This window comes from Channa argus, chromosome 20 (genome assembly GCF_033026475.1).
Source record: "Channa argus isolate prfri chromosome 20, Channa argus male v1.0, whole genome shotgun sequence".
NCBI classification, from domain to species: Eukaryota; Metazoa; Chordata; class Actinopteri; order Anabantiformes; family Channidae; genus Channa; species Channa argus.
In genome coordinates, this window is record NC_090216.1 from 18,950,242 (window position 1) to 18,973,274 (window position 23,033).

Here is a 23,033-nt window from a genome sequence, read left to right on the forward strand (position 1 = left end):
GTTAACTTTCTTTGCAAAGAGAATCTCTGTTCTGTGGAGACATGTCAGTTAGAACAGCTCATCACTCCTAACATTTCCTTGAATGTCTAGATACAGCTTTACCCTCAGGGTTGGCAACAGGCCTGTTATTATAGCCATTTTGGCAGATGCAATGTAGTGCACATTCTTATTTGGCAGCATGAAAAGGCTTGCAAATATCTGGTTTGCAACATATGCATTTAATGTCAAAGCAAAGTGACATGTCTACTTTAATGATGCTGATAACACCTTACATTTGTTTTGAGCTTTAGAACCCCTGGTGTTACTATTTCACTTTTTAGTGCCACCCGATACTTACCCTTCCATTAAATGAAATATCCCTTCAACCTTGATACAAAGATAACCTTGCAGGTGTACTAGCAAAAAGTCATTTGTTTGAATGTCCCTAATCGTTCTCATCATGGACTTGCATTTAGTCCTCATCAGAACAGACATGACCTCATACATGCAGCCACTGGCAGAGTTTATCAAAAGCACCTCAGCTCAGCAGAAAAACACAATCTCTGCAAAATAATTGGCCTGACACCCAGATATGTAACAAGATGGAAAAGCTGGAAGAAACGGTGAGCTGCTGTCAATCAATCTGTTAAAAGTGTCACCTGTGTGGGAAGGGCAAAGAGGTCTTGTCAGAATGAAAAAATAAACCTGTTGCCAATGGCAAGGTAGCCTAATGTTATCTTAAATATGTAATAAGCTCCGGCTTCAGGATCAAGCACATAGTGTGTGTAAAGTGTATTCAAGGAAATCAGTATTCAGTGGGAAAGATCCATGCATCAAAGCACTGCATACTAATATGAGGCTCACCTGGAACAAAGCTCCCCTGCACCACCTCCTTGTATGCCCACCATCCTTCGTGAATTTTGGGCGGATTCGGCTGTGCTGTAAGGTGAAGGAAAGGAAAAAAAAAACAGGAGCATCAATCACTCTGACATTCTGACAAGAAAGCAAAAACATGATCCATTCTGTTCAGAAGCTCTCCAAGTGAAATGCGGCATTTTTTCCCTGCATTCATCCTTTCAAGATGCCCAGCTAACCTTCTTAGCACACAGAGTCCCTGGAGACACTCTTAACGCAAACGGGACACCAACCAGTCTCTCATTTCTGTCCAACTGAACCTGCGTGTTCACACACAAGCCAACTCCGTTGTAACGCGATAACTCCCTGGGCTTTAGTATGGAAATGCATACTGTCATTTTGTGTGGGCTGTTGAAGAAGGCCCCAGATTAGGCCAGGGTGGTACAGTATAATTGAGGTGACTGAGGTCTTGGTACAAAGAGTTGTGGCCAAGAATTACCCACCAAGCCTTCAGGAAATTGCCTTTTACTCCTCAACTTTTTTCCCTGTTCATTCACAGAACGCACAACACAGGGCTTAATTAAGGGTCTAGAGGTTGCCCCGCTTGCTTGTTTTTAATGAAAGTTGAGGTTCGTGTACAAACCTTTTCCCACTGCAAACCCCTTTCAAACAGCCTTGCTGCAGTATCACTAGAGGTTGAATTCAATTTCAGAAGGGTAGGCCTCCCAAAAAGGCTATTTTCTCCTAGGGCAATCTCTACTGCCACAAGTTGAAAACGTGCACAAACAGTAGTTGGCCTGCCAATAGGAAAATTGATGCTGTTTGTCAGCCCGATTCTCAAAATGATTAATTGTTTTTCCCTTTTTGATGGTAAATGAACTTGAAGCAAACACCACCTTTGATTGGACTGACTTTTCAAATCTTTGAAGGAAAGCTGGCCCCTGCCCAACACTACTCAGCCACAGTCAGTCACAGTTAATTTCTGCTTAAACCTTAACAAAGATTCATTCAGTTATTGGCATTCAGGAAGGAAGACAAGTAAGAAAAACAATATCATAATTATTTCTATTTCTAACTAATTTATATATCTTTAAACAACAAGACATAAAAATATATTGAAACTCATATAGTATATAGAACTTTAAAAATCATGACACCGTAAAATTTATTTTGATGCTTTGCTATAGATATTTCTAGTATTCATAGTTGGAATTTAAAATATTTAAGTCAAAACTTTGGTCCAAATTCACTGGATTTCATTTAAGTGAACTCAGTACAACTAAACTGAAAGCAAAATGCATTTTCTATGCTCTGATCATTGAAGGAATGAAGTGCAATTTTTACACCATCACCATGTTTGACCATCAATCTACACTTAACAACCCATTATGACAAAATTAAAACATGGTTTAAGAAGTATTTTGGCTCTTTTTGGAAAAAGTTGGGTTCTTGATACCATCAGAGTAAAGATTTCTTTAGATTTCATTGTTTGGTATAAAACAACCACTGAAATCTAAGGAAATCTTCACTATCACAAGACATAATTCTTTGTGCTGTGTGAATTGTGGGACTATGTTTGCTTTTCTAAACTATGTCTAATCTATTCAGTTTACCACAGGTCAAGTCAAGCTCTAAACACATGTCAGACTAATTTAAAGATAACAGAATGCACCTGATCACTACTTACAACCACATCAGATGGTCTGTACACTTTGGTAAATTAGGTTTTCCTATTAACATTGACAAAGCATTCTTAAAAAAATGGGTGCAGATTGTTCGACAAAAATTGTACTGAATGCTTTGCACTTACATGGCACTTTTCTACCTATTGGCACTCAAAGCACTTTACACTGCTTCTTATTCGCCCATTCACACACTCACTCATACACTGACGGGGCAACTAAGTTGGGGTTCTTGCACATGGACACTTCAACATGTGACCGAAGGAGCTGAGGATTGAACTAACAACTGTGAGATTGGTGGACTTCCTGCGCCACAGTGGCATTTGCTAAATAAATGGCAAATTGTCTGCATTTTTCTGCATATTGCTACCCAATGTGGTTAATACTGCTTTTCATTTCCACATTCATGCTCACAATCACACACACATACACATTTACATATACAGTACAGTTAAAATTAACAGAGGGCAGCTTTCAGAAAGGGGAAATTCTAGCTCTAATTGCAGGCGTTGCTTCTACTAGTTGATGGTTATTTTTATAAATTAAATGTTAAAAAACGTTTTAATTATTAACCATCAAAGTTTGAAAAAGTGCTGTATCATGTACACAGTTTGTGTTTTTGTTGTTTATTATGCTCAGTATACCATCCTATTTATGACAAGCCATTTTTATGACTCTGTAAGTAATCTGCTACAATACTAAGCACATTTACTTAAATTATTGCTGTTTTTGTTTTTAGTATTATTCTGTCATCATGATGGTGAAAGACGTAACTGGAGGCATGGGTTGTCTGTTCTTCCAATTATTCTGTACACTATCCCTGAACAACACTTTGGAGGAATTTAGAAATTTGGCACAAATGTCCATTTGAACTTTTGGATGAACTGATCTGGATCTGGATAGACATGCAGGTGAACAGCATCTTGACTGGTTGGTAGAACTATACAACTGCAAGGGGGTAATTCTAGTTCTGAATATGTTGCTACAAGGAATAAAAAACGCATTCTTTTTGCCAGGCACCTGTATTTTTTATTTTATTTTATTTTTTGCTGTTAATAGCCACTGAGCCACTAGGTCACCTGAAAATTAATATTTTTGTTATTTTTTTCCCCATTATTGTTGACTGCTATGTTCTAACTCCAAAACACTGATATAGTCTGCTCTCTATAAAGCCTGTCTTTGCTTGTGTTTAGAGGCTGGCTTGGTTGTCAGTCCTCCACACATATCCAATATTTTTTTTCAAAAATCTGTTCTGCTGTGTAATTATTTCATATTGTTGTATGTCACACATTTGTATTTTAACTTTATATTTTAGATTCTGTACTTTACAGTACTTGGAAAATGTACTAATTTTGAGTCTAATTTTGATTCTAAATTACCTGCTTCCCATTTACCATGACGTTAATGTGGATGGCGAGAAATGCAGAAACAACCTAAACGGCCTGGAGCATTTAAGAAAATACCTGACATAATGTAGATGTCGTCCGACATAAATTCTGCAAAGTAAATATATTTTAATTGTAATCTGTTACATCAGTCCATCAGATTTAAGTCATAATCAGTGAAGCATGTGTTTGTAGATGTGGACTACACCTTATAGTTAGTGACAGTTAACCAGGCTGAAAAGCAAATGTACTGTGATTGTGTTTCACAACTGTAACAGAACATTTTCCTGTTTTATGTGATAAAAAAAGCTCAACAGTAAGAGAAAATAATGAGTGGTCAGAAAAAACAATAGTACACCGTGTTACTACTTGTGTGTGTACGTTTTTGTAGGGTCGTTGGTAGTGAGAGCCCTTGGGATTTGAGCTAGTGTAAGTAATAATATAAAGGAGATTTGGAGGCCCATGGACTTGATCCTCTTTCAAGCTACTGACAACAGTAGACGCAGCTATTTCTTTCTCCTTCACTTACTCACACCCTGCACACGTGCACTGTAATAAAGCCTATAATAATACAGCTGTTGTCATGGACCACAAAATAATAATTTTTTGAATTAATGTGCCTGCATTTCCCTTTTTTCCCCTGCATAATTACTTAATTTTACTACCATCAATTTTAGACAAATAGCTGCTCAGATACTACAATAATAAATTCAATGAGGTAAATGGAACCTTTCATGATCCCTGTGGGAATACTAAGCAGTTGTAGCAGCCAAGCAGCAGCACTAATTAGAACACAATACATTATCAAGAATATGAAATTGAAAAATGTGAAAATGGATGAATTATCAAATTAAGTTGTAGCAAATAACTCAGTTAATAAATACAGTCTGGGCAATTAGAAATGAGAACTGTTTTTATGATACTGTGATGATGCTGTGGGTCAAATTGTTGTGCATAGTGGGCCTCAGTATCTCAGGAGTCTGCAGTGTGCCAGTAATTATGATTTTTTTACTGGTTAGTTATAATGAAACATTAATTTGATAGCTATTTGTTTATAATTTTAAATGACAATTGCAAATTACAAGTTTAAAAATACTTAGGTTACCACCTCTGATAACAATGACTAAAAATTTAATAATTTATTATGTAAGAACAATTCTAGGGTAGTTTACTGGAGTAATCCCATTTTATCTTATTTTACTTAATTTTATCTCCACTACTATTCCGAGGTAAATATTGTGGTTTTTACTGCACTACATAAATTTTTATAGCTTTAGTTACAACAATAGGTCTTTTTTATGTATTACTTGAAAATGTTTCTTTGCCATATTTGTCATCTTTTATTGAATAAATTTATAACAAAGTTAAACATTTATTTGATCAAATTCAGTAGAGCATGTTTGGTCTTTCTAGGGATTCCAATGGTTTCAGATCAGATTTGGACAGAAATTAGAAATCATGTTTTGGTTTAGGAAGGTTTTGGTTAGCGTTAAAAGCCTATTGTAATTTGTACAACAGTCTGGCAACTTCAAAATATGACTTAAACTAATAATTATTTGACTTAAGTACTCTGTCTTCATTCAATGGCCAATGCATCAACCTGTGCATCTTACTTTGAACCACATAATTTGAAATAAAAATTACTTGTTGGGTTCAACCATCTTGAGATTGGTTCGGACAGAAATATACAGCCTGGTCCATACTTCACTTTAACTTGAGTAAATATTTAAAGTAGTATTTTTTCATATTATTTTGGTATTGCATTTGTTTTTCTTATATATCCTCTGGTTATCTATGTTTGACTTTTTCTTGTTAGAATTTTTCCTTTTTATAGTTTATGATTACTCCAATGCTTATTATTATTAATATTAGTTATAATATACAGTGTATCCAGAAGTATTTACAGCGATTAACTTTTTCCAAATTTTGTGATGTTACAGCCCTATTCCAAAATGGATTTAATACATTATTGTTTTTAAGATTCTGCAAACAATACAGCAAACAAGAATGGGAGAAACTGCCCAAAAATAGGTCTAACAACCCTGTAGCATCATACTCAAAAAGGCTTTAGGCCGTAATTGCTGCAAAAAGTGCTTAAACAAAGTATTATGAATACTTATGTACTGGTGATAAACTTGCTTTCAAACAAACTTCTTTCACATTGTCATTGTGTCATTTCAGTATTGTTTGTAAAATTTTGAAGAAAAATAAATTTATTAACTAATTTAATGCATTTTGGAATGAGGCTCTCATATCACAAAATGTAGAAAAATTTGTATAATGCATATTTTATTATTATTTGTGCTTATTTTGGGGGTAATTGCACTTTATGCTTAATATACTAGGACCTCTGGCCATACTTATTCTTACCCTATTCTTACCTGTATTTGTCATTGCTCTATGTTAAAAACTCTAATTAAAAATATTCATACTTAAATTTGCCTAGTAATATTAAAGTATATTGCTTTGATATTTACAGTTCACTTTCATGCTTACCCTTATTTAGAGACTCAGCATGATGCCTAAAATAAAAAGTCTTACCCACAGTGCAGCAGCAGGAGCTTTGATTGTCCAGCTGTTAGTCAAAATTGCTGTAATTAATCCACAATTTAAATTTTCAATTACATTTCAAAAATGAATAAATCTATTGATTGATTGATTCAGTCCATCAAAACAGAAAGCAGCTGTAAAGAGGCACATTGTTGTAGGTACCACAGGAAGTGTTGCCAACTAGCAAGTTCCTGACCAACAAATGAGATATAACCACTTCCTGTGGTTCATCAGAACCGAGTGCAAAAGAAAGAAAGAAGTGCAAAGCAGCTTCACAAGCACTGTCCCATTTCTCACAATGTTTGGCTGTGGCCCTAAAACACCCTTCCTGACATCAGCAGAAAGGAAATGCCTCAATCTATAAAGGGAAATGCATATGAGATAGTTCAGAACACTAGTGGAGGGGGGCAGGGGGTTGATGGATCACCATTTTCCATTTTATAGTGTCCCAGGGCTGTTAGACAGCAGAAGCACAGTATAATAACAATATATGTATGATTAACTCAATTATCTGTCTTAAGTGTCTGAGGCAGAAGATCAGAGCTTGCTGCTACTTTTTAAGTGTTAAATGTTTTTCTGTTAAAACTATTAACGCAAGCAAGAGAAATGTGTGCTGTCACGCAACCAGAAGCAACTGAAAGGATAAATCACAGCAAGTCTCATGATGCTTGCAGGAGAGAGATGTACAAGTCTAACATAAGTGATATAAGTGAGGTTTAAGAAATCTGAAGGTGCATTAGATACATTTGCTGCAATAACACAACCAAGTAGAGAACGGGTAGAGGTAGAGCAGTCGTCCACCGATCCCACAGTTGTTGGTTGGATGTCCGGGTCGTCCGGTCACATGTTGAAGTGCATAGCAGTGATTGTGAGTGTGAATGGGTGAATGGGAAGCAGTGTACAATAGGCAGAAACGCTCTATATAGGTGCAGACCATTTACCAAGTCATTGCCTCTTATAGCAACTGTGTCTGTGCCTGTACCCTGTAACTTTTTTGCCTTCCATCAATCCCAGCCATTTCCTAGTGACTTGCTGTACGTTGATTAAGAAAATGCTTAATTCCTTCAAAAATTTATTTGTACTGGAACATAATGCATCCAGTACATTTCTGTCCCTACAAACTGTAATTGTGTTTGTAGTTTAGTTGCACAGTAGTGAAAAAGGCGCTGCACGGTTTAACACGTGGGGGATGTTCCTGCCTTTGAACCAACTCTGAACAGACTTCAGTGGTGTTGGGAGACAAAGTGTCATTGTTTAAATGGATCTGGAGCTGTTGACTTTGTCTCACCACCTATGTCATCATGTGATGCGCCATCCAATAACCAACGTCAGTCAATTTCCACCTCTGTGTTCAGCACAATTAACTTTTTCAATGCCTTTTGAGCTCTGGGAAGAAAAGCATTTTAATAAAGATGCTGATGTTTGGCCTCCAGCAAATGCCTGCAACTCACACCAACAATTTGGGCACATATATTTCCTTCAAATGTTACCACAATGAAGAACTTTGAGTTGGCATATGTGCTCAATCCTGAGTCCTACTTATTTGTGAAGTATTTAGGTCCAAAGCAGCAACTGCAATGATCTGCTGTGGCGACCCTGAACTCACGGGATAAGCCGAAAGGACGAAAATACATAAATTATTAAGTGTTATACATTTGCAAATATTGCTTCTGAGCATTTGTCATCAGCATTGACACTAATGTATCTTCCTACTGAAAAATCCTGCTTTCACATGCAGCAGATCAGAATCTTTGAGCCCAGCCTGGCACACTTGTCAAAACATTTGGAGTGACGGCACTGTGAGAGCATAGGCTACATTATGACAGAGCTGTGTCTGACTTTTCCCAAGAGTCGACTATTCAGCTGCATAGGCAGATATAGATTTCTAAAAGCTACTATTCTTTATGTTTCATTTTCAGTTTTCAGAGAAGCTTTGATTGTTTTGGATACAAAGACGTATCTCTGCTACACTGCTGCACCAGCTGTCTCTGTTCCTACAGTCTACTGCCTGTCTTGAAAACTTTAATTATGGTAAACCCATTTAGATATACAGTATGCATGGCTAAAAAAATTAGTCATATGACATATAAGTGCCATGTACATGTAATTTAGGAGAATTTGTGACATTTAACAACTTTGTAGTACAAAAATCCAAGAAATCCACGATTGGCTCAGACCTGTCATCTCCAAATCAGTTAGACTATATAGCATCTTCCTCCTCAGGGGCAGAAGTTACCTGCTTTACTGAAGAATTCTACTGGTTTTATCTGGAGGAATTTTAAGGTAAAATATGATACAGAAACAAATTGATTTACAATTTAAATTTCATTTAACATTTCATCATCATTACTTGTATTACTTGTATTAGGGGGATTTTATAGGTGTGTTTCAGCAAAGCAGCTTCTTTATATCTGTAGCTGTGTACCTAATAAAAAAAAGGTTATAGAAACATCATCAAAACAACCACAATGTTGGGACAGAGCAGTGTGATGCACACACATAATAGAGACATTGATTCAAGGATATAGTCCAGATAATGTTAGGGGTGTCTCACTCCGACATATGCCATCGCATATACACTCTGCCTCCCGACAAAGTCAGTAAAATGTCAGAATTCCAGTGCATGTCTGAACGGGGTTTTAGAGAATCATTACAAAAGCAGCCCAATATCATTTGGAAAGCCTCGAAGAGCTGTAAGATTATTTTTATTATATTCCTGTTCATGTGTAGTAAGCTGAGAGATGCGACTACAAGAGGTCTTAGGGCACATATTCTGTAGGTTCAAACCATGAAGCCTTGACAATCAATCAAGTCATTTTAAAGGCTGAAATCCGGAGGAATGAAAAGCATTTTTCTGGGTGTTCACAGCGGAGCAAATTTCACACACCTACCAACATCACCTACTTTAGGCTGGAATATTAATGTTAAATATGTGCTTTAACATTTAAGTGAATGCTGTCTTCTTGACCTTCTCACATATTAGTCACAGAGCACTTTACTTCAGAAAGATGTTTTTAGCATCTAACTTCATGCAGCAGGAACCATTCCTTCAAATTTCTATCAAACTTTCTGTCACATTACAGTGCTGCTCTGATCACATGTCACTGACACGTGCTATTGTGACTATCTGACTGTGTTTTGGTGTGTTTTGGTTTGCTGATTTCTGACAGATCTGTCCAAATCAGATCACTCATGGACTAACAGAGAAAACTAGGATAAATTTAGGTCAAGAATACAAAAATGTTCTCGTGTAAATCTATTTTCTATATTGATGGTAAAGAGTAAGAGCATGTGCAAAGAATTTCTCAGGGGCTAAGGATAAAATTAAATACAGGGCTGTAAATCAGTATTGAGCTAATAAGTTGTTGTTTTTTCAATACTGTATTCATCAATAACATATATACCCATTATTATATCTCTGGTAGACACAAGAGAAGCACAACTGTGAATAGGAGCTAGCTGGTATAACCTACTGTTTTTTTTATTATTATTTTTACCTTAAAAGAAGTAATTACAACAACAGCCATGTCTTGTTAAAGCTTTTCATTTCACTTGGAGTGTGTTATATAAAGGTTATGTTAAGACAAATCTGGTCATAACAACAGAATATTCTTCTCGTGTATTAGTCTTTTCAGCTTCTTTTTTATGTAATGTGATGTCCCTGTGGCCAACATATTCAAATAGTACATGTTTTACCAGAAAGACTTATTAACTTATTAATTACTTATTAAGTACTTGCTCGTACCCTAAATTACTGAATTACTATCAGAGAAGTAACAATCAGAGAATCAGTGAGAAAAAAACAAGTATCTCCATTTGAAATGTACTCACTATGTGAAAACCATGCTGCACTGCAGTTAGAGATTGGCATCTGTCAACTGTGTGCATGTCTTGACTCTAATTATAGCAACTCACAGCCATGCTTGGCTCAGTAGGTGACAACCTGCACTTCTTGTCAGTTCTTTCCCACACTACATATTTCAAGTCTGTGTCTGGGCCCAATGTAAATGTGCACTTTGTGTTTCTGTCAGCCTGTCTATATTGTCAGCCTCCACATATGCTTATTCAACTATCTTTACTGTCAGCAGTTTTGTCAGCTAACCCTAATTAAATGGTGGAACATCCAAACTCTGTACAGCATTAGTGTAAAGATAGCACCCCTAAATTCAAGAAACGCCTTGGAATGAGCTGATTTTCCCTGGAAATGGGGAAATCACCTATTGACAGCTCAAATGTTTAATACATATTGTCTTTTGCTGCACAGTCAGCAGAGGGGGAATGTATATTAATCATTTATCATACTATCGTACAGTTTTGATGTGCTGACATTGAGCATTTATATAACCAAAAAAGAGGTTACTCAACTACAGTGTTAGTCTGCATTTGTTGGTTACAATGTTGTACTTATTTCCTTCTGTTGATCTTCTCTTGATCTTGAATCCAACTTTTACTACATTTCATATCTCACTTATATCTTCCTTTTAACATCCCCAAATCTTTCCTCTTCAACTTTATCTTTTCTTTTTATCATTCTGTCCTAACTCTATAACTGTACATCCCTGTGTATTTTTTTTTTTTATTTCATCTTGTGTCATTTTATCCTTGTTGATCAAATCCAACTGCTAAAATTAAGAAGCTCCTCTGATTTGGTTGGCCACAGTCTCTCACTGACCTGAATCCTATTCAGCACAGCACCGTCCTATTTCATCCTCATACTTGGGAGTCTGGCAGTGCTCAGCCACTCCAGTTTAACTTCCCATAAAGCCAAAGTGAGAGAAACTCTGTAAATAAACTGTTTATTTTCATCTACTATCCAAACTCTTCCATTAATATTCATTGAAGGGCACAGGCAAACCTGAAGCCCAACCATGCAGAAAGAGTAGGGGTAGAAGATTGGAGAAGAGTGACAAGGGCCAGACAGGTACAGGACAGGCTCAGATGAAGAGAAAAAGACCAAAAGACAATAGAAGAAAGACACATTGGAAATGACACAGACAACACGGTCAATAAATTAAGCTTGACCTTGCCAACAGCTGTGCTTACTGGTTTATGAGACAATAATCTCTTATGAAGCTCCTGTGTGTGTAGGTGTGTGTGTGTGTGCGTGCACAGTATGTGCTAAGACATATTTGCTTCTGCGTTGTGGAATAAAAGAGCTGGTCCCTAATGACTGAATCAAACCGAACAAATTGATTTCCAAAACAGACTAATGCTGTATCAGTACTAATCTATCCTTATGTCCTTATGTGATGGATCAGGAAGTTACAGTCAGTCAAACCCGAAGAAATATCATTAATACATAGGAAGGCTATGGATTGTGTATCTACCAACATGAAATGTGTGGGATTTAGCAGTTTTTTTTTATTAAGTATGTAAAATCTCTATCTAATAAAATTATTTCATTATTGTCACAACCAAGACAGCAGTTACTGACAAACTGCTACACTAGTACAATAATTAGCTTACTGGGAAGTTATTGTCCTACCATAACAGGATTGAGATGCTGGCTTGTTTGGGTTTGTACAGTAGAACTAAATAACCAGGATTGTTGCTTTGTCAAAAAATTTTTGAATCACATACAGTGCAATTGACACTGTAAGGAAATATAATAAAAGAGAAAATTGGGTGCTGCCAAGAAGCATCCTCACCGGATGATGCTTCACATTAGGGAGGGTGTATTTGTGATGATCTGTAGTGTTTGATTTATGCGAAAAATTAGAATCAGCTCTGATTATCAAAAAGCTAAATATTGGCGTTTATAAAACTTTCATCCAGTTCACTCAGACTCTCAAACTTTCTGGAAAACTTTAGCTGAGATTTAACATGAGCTATTTTTTCTTTGCCACTCTCCCATAATCCTTTAAGTGGTAAAGAAACCAGACAACAGTTGCTGGTGTCTCTACAATTACAGCCACACAAACTAACTAATAACTCTGTCCGACAGTGTACCCATATGTTAGTGGTAGATCCTATCATGAGTTTTATTTTGTAGTCACTCTTCCTCACTTCCTGTTGTCTTTTCTCCCAACAGTTTACTCACCTTGTTAGTCTTGACTTCTTTCACCTGTTCCTCTGTTGTTGTTTTTTTAAACCCAGATCTCAACACAGTTTCTTGACAGTTTGTCGGTTTTGTTAGTCTTTTCACACCCCTGCAGACACTCTGTTATTGGACATTGCACTTCTTGTTTGGACTATTGTGTTGGTCTGAGGTTTGGTCCTTTATTTGTCCCAATTTCTTTCTCTGATCCACTGTGAGTTTTGGTGTTTGTTTTTCTCTGTTAGCTTGTTTCTGTTCAGCCATTAAGTTGGTTTTCCGTTTGTCCCAGTTAGTTTGCTCCTGTTTTAGATAACTTTGTTCCATATTTAGTTTTTTTCCCTGCGATTCAGTCTTTAAGTCTTTGGTTTAGTTGTTCCTCCAACTCTGTTCCAGCGCTTAATTTAGCATTTATATTTGTAATTTCATTTTTTTTTTTTTTCTCCAATTAAGTACAGATCCCCTGTTTGTCTAGTCTGTAACCTCTGTTCATGTGTGTTCTTTTGCCCTCCCTTAGGATTGGTTTGCCTTTTGTTAATAAATTTTTAATAGTCATTCGGGACATACTCACACTACTGGCATCCTACTGTGCCCAAGTATGTTTAACCTCCCAATGTCCAGTTTGCTTAACAAGTTGGCTCGTTCCATGCTCTCGTTCGCTGGCCAACTTGAAGATGTGAGTTTATTAATGGTTACTTTAGATGCAGGCACCGTATGCAGTGTTTCTCCTGGAAACAGAAAGGTGGATGCCACTCTTCTATCAAGGTTGTCAGAGTGCAAGTTTGCAGCCAGTTCTTAAAAAGATCAAACTCTTGTTTAAGAATGTTGATGTGTTGCTAGCTTGCTAAGAACACTGTAGGACTTTCAAAGCCAACTAGCTGCACCAGTGATGTAGGTGAGCCTATTTAAAGGGTCTAAATAGTTTTGCAAACATTCCTCTTCTTTTCTATATTTTTAATTCATTTAGATTATTTTGTAAAGATCTGCTTTCACTTTGACATTAATTAAATAGAATATCTCAAACATATAAAATATGAAAACCCCCAAAGGGGGTGAGGATTTTTATAGGCACTGTATTCTAACTTAAAGCAGTACTGGAACCTTAAACCTTTAGCCTCACGCTTGATGCCATTGTTTTGACTCTCAAACCCATGACAGAGTTCTGCTGAAGTTGAAACCCTTACCCTGAATAAGTCTCACTAAGTAAATGAGACAGTCTCTGTTGGTCTTCGGAGCACAGACCATATTTTTTCTTGTGATAATTTGATAGTCTTGTTTTTTGTTTTTATTAGTTTGTGTCTAAATTCTGGATAAAATAAATAAAAATTCTGGATCCTACAATTCCCATAAAACAACTCAAAGGTGACTTTCATTGTGATCTTAGAAAATAAGTCCAGTCTTTCCAGAGTCACAGAAGATATTATGCAGAGAACATAGGGAGCAGAGAATATTTGAATTTTTTTTCAACATATGCTGGTTTTGAACTGCTAATTCAACGTCTATGCATGCTCTGTTGCAGCAGGTTTGAAATCTATTTTGAAGAAAAAACACGTTTCTAAAATTGGTATTTTTAGGTTAGAATTGCTTTGGGTGACAGGTCTTGGATTTCAAAAGTGACAAAGGTGTCTCTCTTTGCCCAAGGTTTCTAGTTCCAAAACAAACATTGGCAGGAAGCAGAAAACCTAAATCCAGGCTTCAACATATCAAAACAGAAACATGTGAGTGATGTTTCAGACACTATGTTGCTGCGTTTCTGTTCTGTTTCTCCTTACTGCCTAAAATTATATTTTGGGAAACGCAATTCAAATATGAAGCAGATAATCACTATATAATGTTTGCACATTGCAGCTTTGATTCCACAGGTGTTGTACGCTTATCAGCTCTACCATTGGTTCTTTTTGATGTGGCTGATCAGTGTATTTCATTGGTCCTCCCAGTGTAAACTTTCACATAAAACTCTGAACATATATAAATATCAAACTAGCTCTCCACCATGTGTGCTTCCATTCATCTTGTCTGGATGATGTCATAGGCGTATTCAGGAGAAGAAGTGTTCACTGATAACACAGAATCTGCCTCTGACAAAATACCCACCTCTCTACATTTTCAAATATGTTATTGTATCTATACCTTTATTGCTACCTTTCCTCTGAGTACTGCAAAAACAGAAGCAATCCATTATTTTGTTTGTGCTCAAAGAGCTAAAGAAAGCAGAGGTGAAGCAGAGTAAGCGAAGCACCCATTAATAATTGAGAGGGTTTAAAACAAGGTGCGTACCTTTGTCCTCTCTGGCCTCTGATCCTATTGAGCTTGAAGCCATAAAACCCATGTACCTGTGCCAGTGACTAGACAGTATACTCACCACAGTGTTTACCAGCTCCACAAGATCCACCTTAAGCTCAGCATGCATACTGACAGTCAGGAATAGCTACAGTGAAAGTCTACTTCAGTGCCCTCACAGTTTACCTTGCTATTATTTTTTTCAGAAAAGGGACAAGTCTCATATCTCTTTTTCCCTCAACAAACTATGCTCCACTTACAAGCCAGACAGAAAAAAAAATAATAAAACATGTTCAGTACCAGGCAGCATGGTAGATTAGCGGTGCATCCTCACAACTAGAAGGTCCCTGGTTTAAATCCCCTGCCAGCAGCAGTCTTACAATGTGTACCCTGTCTCTCATCCTATAACAGCTAGGCTTTAACACAAGCTTTTTTTAATTAGCCTTTTGGAAGCCACACAGTTAAATGGCCTGCGTGCAGTATGTAAAGGATTCTATTTGGAAGGTACTGTATCTCCACCTGTATCAGCACCTGTATCTGGTAGGTTTAGTTACGGTTGAATCTGTAACCAGGGAAAACTAAACCATGACGACAAAATAAAACTCCAAGGAACTCTGGGAATGAGGTTATTGAGAAGTATAAGACAAAACATGGACACAAGAACATTTTGAGGCTACATTTTGTACGCAGTTCTTCAGTAGTTAAAGTGAAATTGGAAAGTGGCAAAAGATGTTATCACTCCTGAAATAAACTAAGCCAGAGGGCATGGGTTACCTATTTTCAACCAGTGCGCACTTACTTGGTCTTTTTGGCCACGATTACCACGCTGTGACCCCCATAACTTAAACTGTGTAAATGCAGCTCTTAAAACAGTTTTTCTGGCCAAGAGTAAATTCTTCAGCTGCCAATATTTGAAGATGTGGTTCAAGATTAGGACCCAGCTCTGGAACTACCCAAGTGGAAAAGGAGATCCTGTGAAGTCAACTTGAAGAAGGTTCTAAAATGTAATTTTCTGACCATAAGATTAGATGCTAGGGGGGAAAACACTGCACATCATCACAAAAACACCATCGCTACTGTGAAATGTAATAGTAGCTGCATTGTGCAATGGGGATGGTTCTCTACAGCAGGCCCAGGAAAAGATTATATAAGTAGTAAAATGAATGCAGCAAAACTGTGACTTGAGAGGACGTTTGTTGGTCCACGAGACAACCTCACTGGTTATAAAACTGTATTATCAATATCAGAGCCTAGATTTAAGTCCAACTTAGAATATGGGGCTGGACTCAAATTGTTTCCATTAGAGCAAATCAGAACAAGAGTATGTTTTCACTTTTTTTACACTGCCAGAATGTTAAACATCCATACTGGAAAGTCAAGAGACATCCAATCATTTTGACTAATTTTATTATTAAAGATCTGCTTAAATGCTTTGATTATGATTATTGGTGCTGCTTTTTTCTACACAGAATTACACTGGAGATGCTTATCCCCAGTGTAATTCTGACACAACTGGGTTAAAACACAGTGCCATCACTTTCACCCAGGAACAAATACTATATTTGACACTACAAATGTGACACTGTCAGATTTTTTTTTATTTACGAATCGAACAAATACAGAATCAGTGCTGTGTTAAACCCTTGGCAGAATGAGTAAACATGGGCTGCAGACTTTTTCCAGTAGAACTTTTGACATGGCAAAACAAACAATGACTGTCAGAGAAAGAGAGGAGAAAATGAAGCCTGGATAAACACCAGCTCTCTGTGTCTCTGTATCACCCACCCACTTACTGTAGCACACTCTCACTTACACTCCATCTCCATCTCCTCTCACACAAACAAACTCTATTCCCATTTCCCATTGCAGGACACACATCTGCACAGGATTATCAGATTAGCAGCTGGATATCAGGCTTCCCTGTCAGGGCCTGTGTGGGATGGGAAGTTAAGTGGAGCACTTGGCTGGTGCGATGTATACAAGCTGCTTTCTGATTGGTGCTTATAAAAGCCGTCTACCAGCAACCTCCACATCAGCAGCGACTCTGTCGTCCTTCCTTCCTCCTGTCCTTTTTTTTTTATGCCAGTCCCTGTCAGTGATTTACTCATTTTGCTCTTTCTGTCGAAGTCAATCCAAGACAAAACACAAATTTACACACACATACACTCTCTCCCCTTCCCATCTCTATGTGGTAAATTACAGATGGCGAGGGGGTCGACTCACTCCAGCTGGCTGATAGACTTCAGATTCCTGGGCAGCAGATAGGATGAGCTACTTGCAGATGTGCAACCTAGTCACTCACACTTTTAATATTTACCAAGTACTGCGTATCTATATCATTTATGCACTAATATTGGAATTAACGCTAATCTGATATTAGCCCTGAACACCAATCCAAACTGTGATATAATCTTAGCATTTGGTAACATGTTTTTTACACAGAAGTCCTCATACTGCACCTAAATGAACAAAAGAGGTTGTCTTGTATTATTGCACGCAGCAATGTATATGACAGTTCCAGAACAATTAACATTTAGAGTTAAGTTTACGCAGCTAAAACTATTTTGTTTAATGCATGGCTTCACAACACTGCACGGCTAATGTGTTCATGAACATTTGTCTCAGCTGATACAGACTAACTTTAGAATTCACCCATAGTGATGTCAGAACCAAAGTGTATTTAAGGACTTTTTTCCCTTTAATTTAATTTTTTTAAACAGAGCTGGCTAGAAGCAGTGCTGCTAAGTTTTAGGATTTTCAAAACATGTTTTTAGCTAGGAAGTTGAAATTAGATTAAGACATCTGTAATATTTTTCACTTAGCAATAAATATTAGCTAATACACCAATGTAGTCAATTTAAAGCACAATTTTTCACTGCAGTATACTTGCAGTACCCCACAGGTGGTGCTGAGCCAGAAATTCAGTGTGTTTTTAACCCTGAACCAGGCTCATAAATTCCAACCTGCAGTTCTCCTTACAAACACCGGGTATCGCAAAGTCACTTTCCCATTCCCAGTCCACAGTACTGAATCCTAATTACTGTTAATCTATGAACAGCATCTTGATGAGAACTAGTTTTAAATCTGATCTATCTCACAGTTGCTGTCATGACCCTGTGTTCATATTGACAATGTCAGATGATGTGATAGACGATTTTGTCTCTTTAGCATTATGGATTGTGAGATTTTATTTTTTTTTTACTTGCCACCCTGTCTTCTAAAAGGCTTCTAAGTAAATTAACAAAAACATTAAGATCGTTTTGTAGGGAATCAAACGAATGAATGAATGAATTAAGCATTATATTTCCCCCCAAACATATAGACATAAGTAAATTGGAGTGGGTAGGTAGTAGAAATGAGCTTGCAGTGTGCAGTGCTTTAATTCTACAGATTTGAGTTTGACTCCAACGATGTGCCAGGAGTCACTGAAGGTTTGCTCAACTAAGCCATCATTTAGTTGTATTATTAAATTCATACTTTTTTCTCCCCTTCCCTCGCTGAATCTCGAGTGTGTAAATGGTGTTAAATGCTACGTGAATTACTTGGATTTGCTGACCAATATATATATATATATATATATATATATATATATATATATATATATATATATATATATATATATATTTCTTTTCTTTTTCTTTTTTTTTTTAATTTAGCATGAACTGCTGTTATGTTTTGTGGAATAATTAATATGCATGGCCTTGGTGTCAAATCAGCTACAAGCAGCTCTTCTGCAGCTTTTCTCATCTCAACACTGACCATACTGACTTTTCCACGCAGTGGAATGATTTATAAAACAAAACAGTTAAGAAACTGTTATATCCTAATATTAGAAACCGCTGTAGCTTAAGAGTCCACGTCTTCTCCTGAAGTGATATAGTTTACCTCTAAAACTGCAGCTCTGACCAAAACAAGAAATACATTTCAATGCAATTCTGCTTTTGGCTATAGTACCCCAACATCTGTTCCCCTGATGTCAATGAGCTTATGATTATTAGGCTATTTGCATTTTATGTTTGTTCAATGCACAATCCACTTGTATATGTGCTGAACTCTTTGTTATGTGGGCAAATGTGTGTAAATTGTCAGATTAGCTATTAAGAAACCAACCAGCAAAAAGCAGGTTGATTGAGCACAAAAGGCTGTAGACAGCAGCAGAGAGTGATGCCTCCTTGTTTGTATGTTCTAACTTCTAAATAGGTTACTTTCCATTGTAGAGTTTTTAAAATACAAACAGTTTAACACTGTGCCCGGGCCCATTGTATCTGCCATTTTTTTTCTCTCTCCCTTTTCTCACTGCACTTTTTCCTCCTCCTCCAGTGTATCAGCTCTGCTTAAGTTACAATAATATTTTAACACTTGTTTTAATAGGCTACTGTGTGTCCAACATGGAATTCTGAGTTTTATTCATTTTATGTGTTTCTGGTTTGCTTGTGTTCTATCTCATAAATCTCCTCTCATGGCAATCTTCCAAAACTTAACTTCTTCTACAACGGTGCACTGGGAAGGGGGTAGGTAGGTAACCATGGCGATGGCCTCAAATCTGAGTGGTGTATCATTGACAACTTTATTTAAGTAAAAATGAAAACACCAAACCTCTGGAAAGGCAGTTGTTCTTGTTTTCCTCACCTGTCTCTCCTTCTCGTCCCTGTCTGTCCCGTCCTCCCTACTTTTTTAGTACAATTAAATCCACCATGATTGTTGTGTTACAAACTTGTGACTATGCAAAAGCACAAATTCATTTAGAATTTGGTCAGGAAGCTCGTTTTCTGCTTGCAGGAGACAAGCAATGTGTGTAACTGTGAAGAAAATGAAAATAGAAACCTCCCTCTACCACCTCACATGTTTCTTCACACTGCGTGGCTGAGAGGGTGAGGACAGAATTAGCCTATACTTGGACAATAGCATACATTGTTTCCTTTATTTCAGTTTTGTTTAATGGGTCAGAGACTACTGTAACCAATGGGTTTGGAAGAGACACAGAGACCAGGGCAGCAACATGAGCAATTGAAGATATTGAAGGACAAAAATGCAGTGAATTTATCACCTCAATATTCCCACAATTATGTGAAGTTTAGAGGCCAACAGCACCTGCAGCAGTAGAAAAGAGCTTCATATTCCGTCCTGACAACACTTTCACACTAGCTACACTGTGAGTTGAATTGGTACAGAGCTGGACATCTACTCGGCCACTTAGCTCTGTCTTTTCAAACACTGCCCAAAGGTAAATGTTAAATGGTCTGCACTTATAGAGCACTTTTCTACTTATTGGGACTCAAAGTGCTTTACGCTGCTTCTCATTCACCTATTCACACTCATACACACACTCACACACCTATGTGGGAGCTGCTATGCAGCTGGCCAACACTCACCGGGAGCAACTAAGTTGGGGTTCGGTGTCTTGCTTAAGGACACTTCGACAAGTGACCAGAGAAGACAGAGATCAAGCCAACAACTGCAGGATTGTTGGACGACCACTCCATTTCCTGAACCACAGTCACCCCTTGCTGAAGTGAGTCAAAACATGACACCAACACAGCTACACTGTATGTTATGCAGTATTAGTCACATGCAGCACATGCAGTTATTATGCTTCACTGAGTTAGAGCAAAACTAAACACTGAGTTAGTCCCAGGCCGAATTTAATTCAAGTCTCCTGTACATTCGTCCTGAACATTGCATACTCAATGTGAACAGGAGCTACTTTAAACAAACCTATGTAAGATGGCGGTCAGAGGTTTTTACTTTTTCTCACAAGCTAAAACTCTGCTTCTTGATCAAATATCACATGAATTTGCACTTTTGCTTAGTCACGCTTATTGGTAGCAAGTTTACGAAACAAGAATTGTGGTGGATTTATTCCTACTGATCAAGAGGAGGACAATGATGAGATATAATGGAGGAAATCCAGCACAAAGGCTGGGGGGGGGGGTTTCATTTGTATTTAAATAAAGTCATCACTCATTTGTCACTGTAGATTATTTTTGGGAATTCACCTTGATTTGTTAGTGAGACATAACACGCAACTCTAGAACTCAGGGTGGACACATAACAGTGGTAACTTCAGGAAGTAATAATTATTATTGAAATATTTCCAACACAGATATGTTCACATTCATCCTAGTTGGAAAAGTTAGATCAGCTATTAAGAAACTTACTAACAATAAACACAGTTACCAAGTTTGCAGGATAAATAAAATAATTTAGCACATAACCAGGTATATTGTGCAGAGGAGCTGCTGCAGCTGATCTGACATCAAAACCACGCACAGTAATGAGGTGCATAAAACATGACAACAGCTCATGGGGAATAAGTAAAAGAACTAACCTTAGTCTGCAAAACTAAGTATCCTGAAGGAGTATGAATAAACAGCCTGCTGACACTCGCGACTCTTCCTCGTGTATTGCAGCTCTCATTTTACTTAAATAAGTGATTTCTTCACACAACAACTAATGCTTGAGTCGTGACATACGCTTTTTATTACACAAACACGTGCTCTTGTAAAACATAACTAGCTAATGTTTACTAATTCCACATTTTACCTATTTTAGCCTCGCTAGCTTAGCAGTTATCCGTTAGCAATGGCTTCTCTGACTCTCCGTCTCTCAGTGGCTCGGTGTGTCTCATGTTCAGTTTTTCCTCTGCCTTCTTTAGTGATAATGGTAATAAGTGTAAGGTTTATGCAGCTTTGGAGGCGAGCCTCACCGAATTAGAAGCGCGGCTCCGCACCATGGAAAATAATCCAGCTAGTCAGGCCCCAGTAGCTGGTGTGAGCCAATCTATCGTAGCCCCTGTTAGTCGTCCCCCGGCAGTTGCCCAGCAGCCGGGAAGCCGGTCCGGGTGGGTGTAATAACAAGCGTGTGATGAAGTTGCTTTTTCTCATTTCTAAAATATCTGTAGCTTAATGCAGAAAACAAATATAAACCATTGTTAAATGAATGTGGCTACTACATGCAGGTATTTGTATTAATATTATATTGATTTATTATATTTTCTGCTACTCACTTCATTCTCAGGTCTAGCTACAATCAGAAGGTTGTTGTTTCTGTCAGCTGAATGATTTATTTTAGTGATTCCTATCTTGAATTTTGCTTTGAAAGGACTAGAGTTAGATAAGGGGGTTCCATACTGCATTCTTTATTGAATCCCAACCATCATGTCTCATTTCTTTACCCTCATCAGTTGTCAGTTAATTTAGAGATAAGCTAAAAGACTCCCACAATGCATATTGTGTATTGTACTCACTCAAGTAGCAACAGGGCAGCAGGCACACACACACTGACACTGACCAGCCAGCCGAAGTAGGTGGGTAGAGATTCAAGGAGGAACATACTGCAGCCGCAATGTGCTACTGGGGTTTACAACATGAGATACATCCACTTAGAACAGAGGAGGGAACGATTGCAGGAGGTGGTAACACTGATTTTTTTGCTCAGTGGCATATGGCTGGCTGGTGGAGACACGTGTTATGGTCATAAATACACCAAAGCCCTACCCCTGTGATTTCATCATCCCATTTAAATTTGTAATTTTCTTCCCGGGGCCACGTTTTTCTTTGAAAGTGTTGGTCACACTCGCTCACAAAATGATGTTCAGCAGGGGAAGCAGAGCCACTAATGGGCCTGTGTCCCTGGCATCAGTCAGGTGTTGATATTGCTTAGCCTTGGAGCCAGCGCTTGGCTCGCACAGCTTGTTTTGAAAATTTCAAGTGAAGCGGACTTCATATAGCCTTTGCCATTTCAATGTTACTTCTGTAGAAGAAGTCAATATTAAATTTTAGAAGCTTTCAACACAAACAATCAAGCATGTTGTGCAAGCTGAAATTCCATTTTAGCACCAGCCCCGAAGGGCACAAAAGAAGAGGAGAGCAAGGATGAGAATAACAACTGAAAACATTGTGTCTGTCTAAATCCTGCCTAAACAGGTTGTCATATAGGCAAAGGAGACAGACACCATGTGCTGTAGGAGCACTGCTGCAGCACTACAGGTGACAACACGATGACTTCCTTTTTATACTCAACAAAATAAAATAAAAAAAGAAAAGAAAATGGCTTTTTGTTTCAGAGCTGCATGATGAATTAGCTTTAGAAACATAGTCATTTTTTAATAGGAACGTTTGGAGTAAAATCTCCTCCAGGGCCTATGCACAGAAGTAAGTCACTGTTACTGCTTCCAACTTTAAATATCTGCCAGTTGGTTTCTTAAATGAATAAAATCCCGTTGTTTATAATCAAAGATTCCCCACTTTAAAGAAAGAGATATAGTTT

At 37.6% G+C, this 23,033-nt stretch overlaps 1 protein-coding gene across 4 annotated transcripts in view; it reads right to left on the minus strand.

Annotated features, from left to right (window-relative positions):
• ca10a (carbonic anhydrase Xa) overlaps positions 1-23,033 on the minus strand; it is a 261,443-nt gene that overhangs the window by 229,438 nt on the left and 8,972 nt on the right. For all 4 annotated transcript variants that reach the window (XM_067489008.1, XM_067489007.1, XM_067489006.1 and 1 more), the window contains one exon: positions 844-918. In XM_067489008.1, the coding sequence (XP_067345109.1) occupies positions 844-918 (75 nt within the window). The remainder of the gene's footprint in view (positions 1-843; positions 919-23,033) is intronic.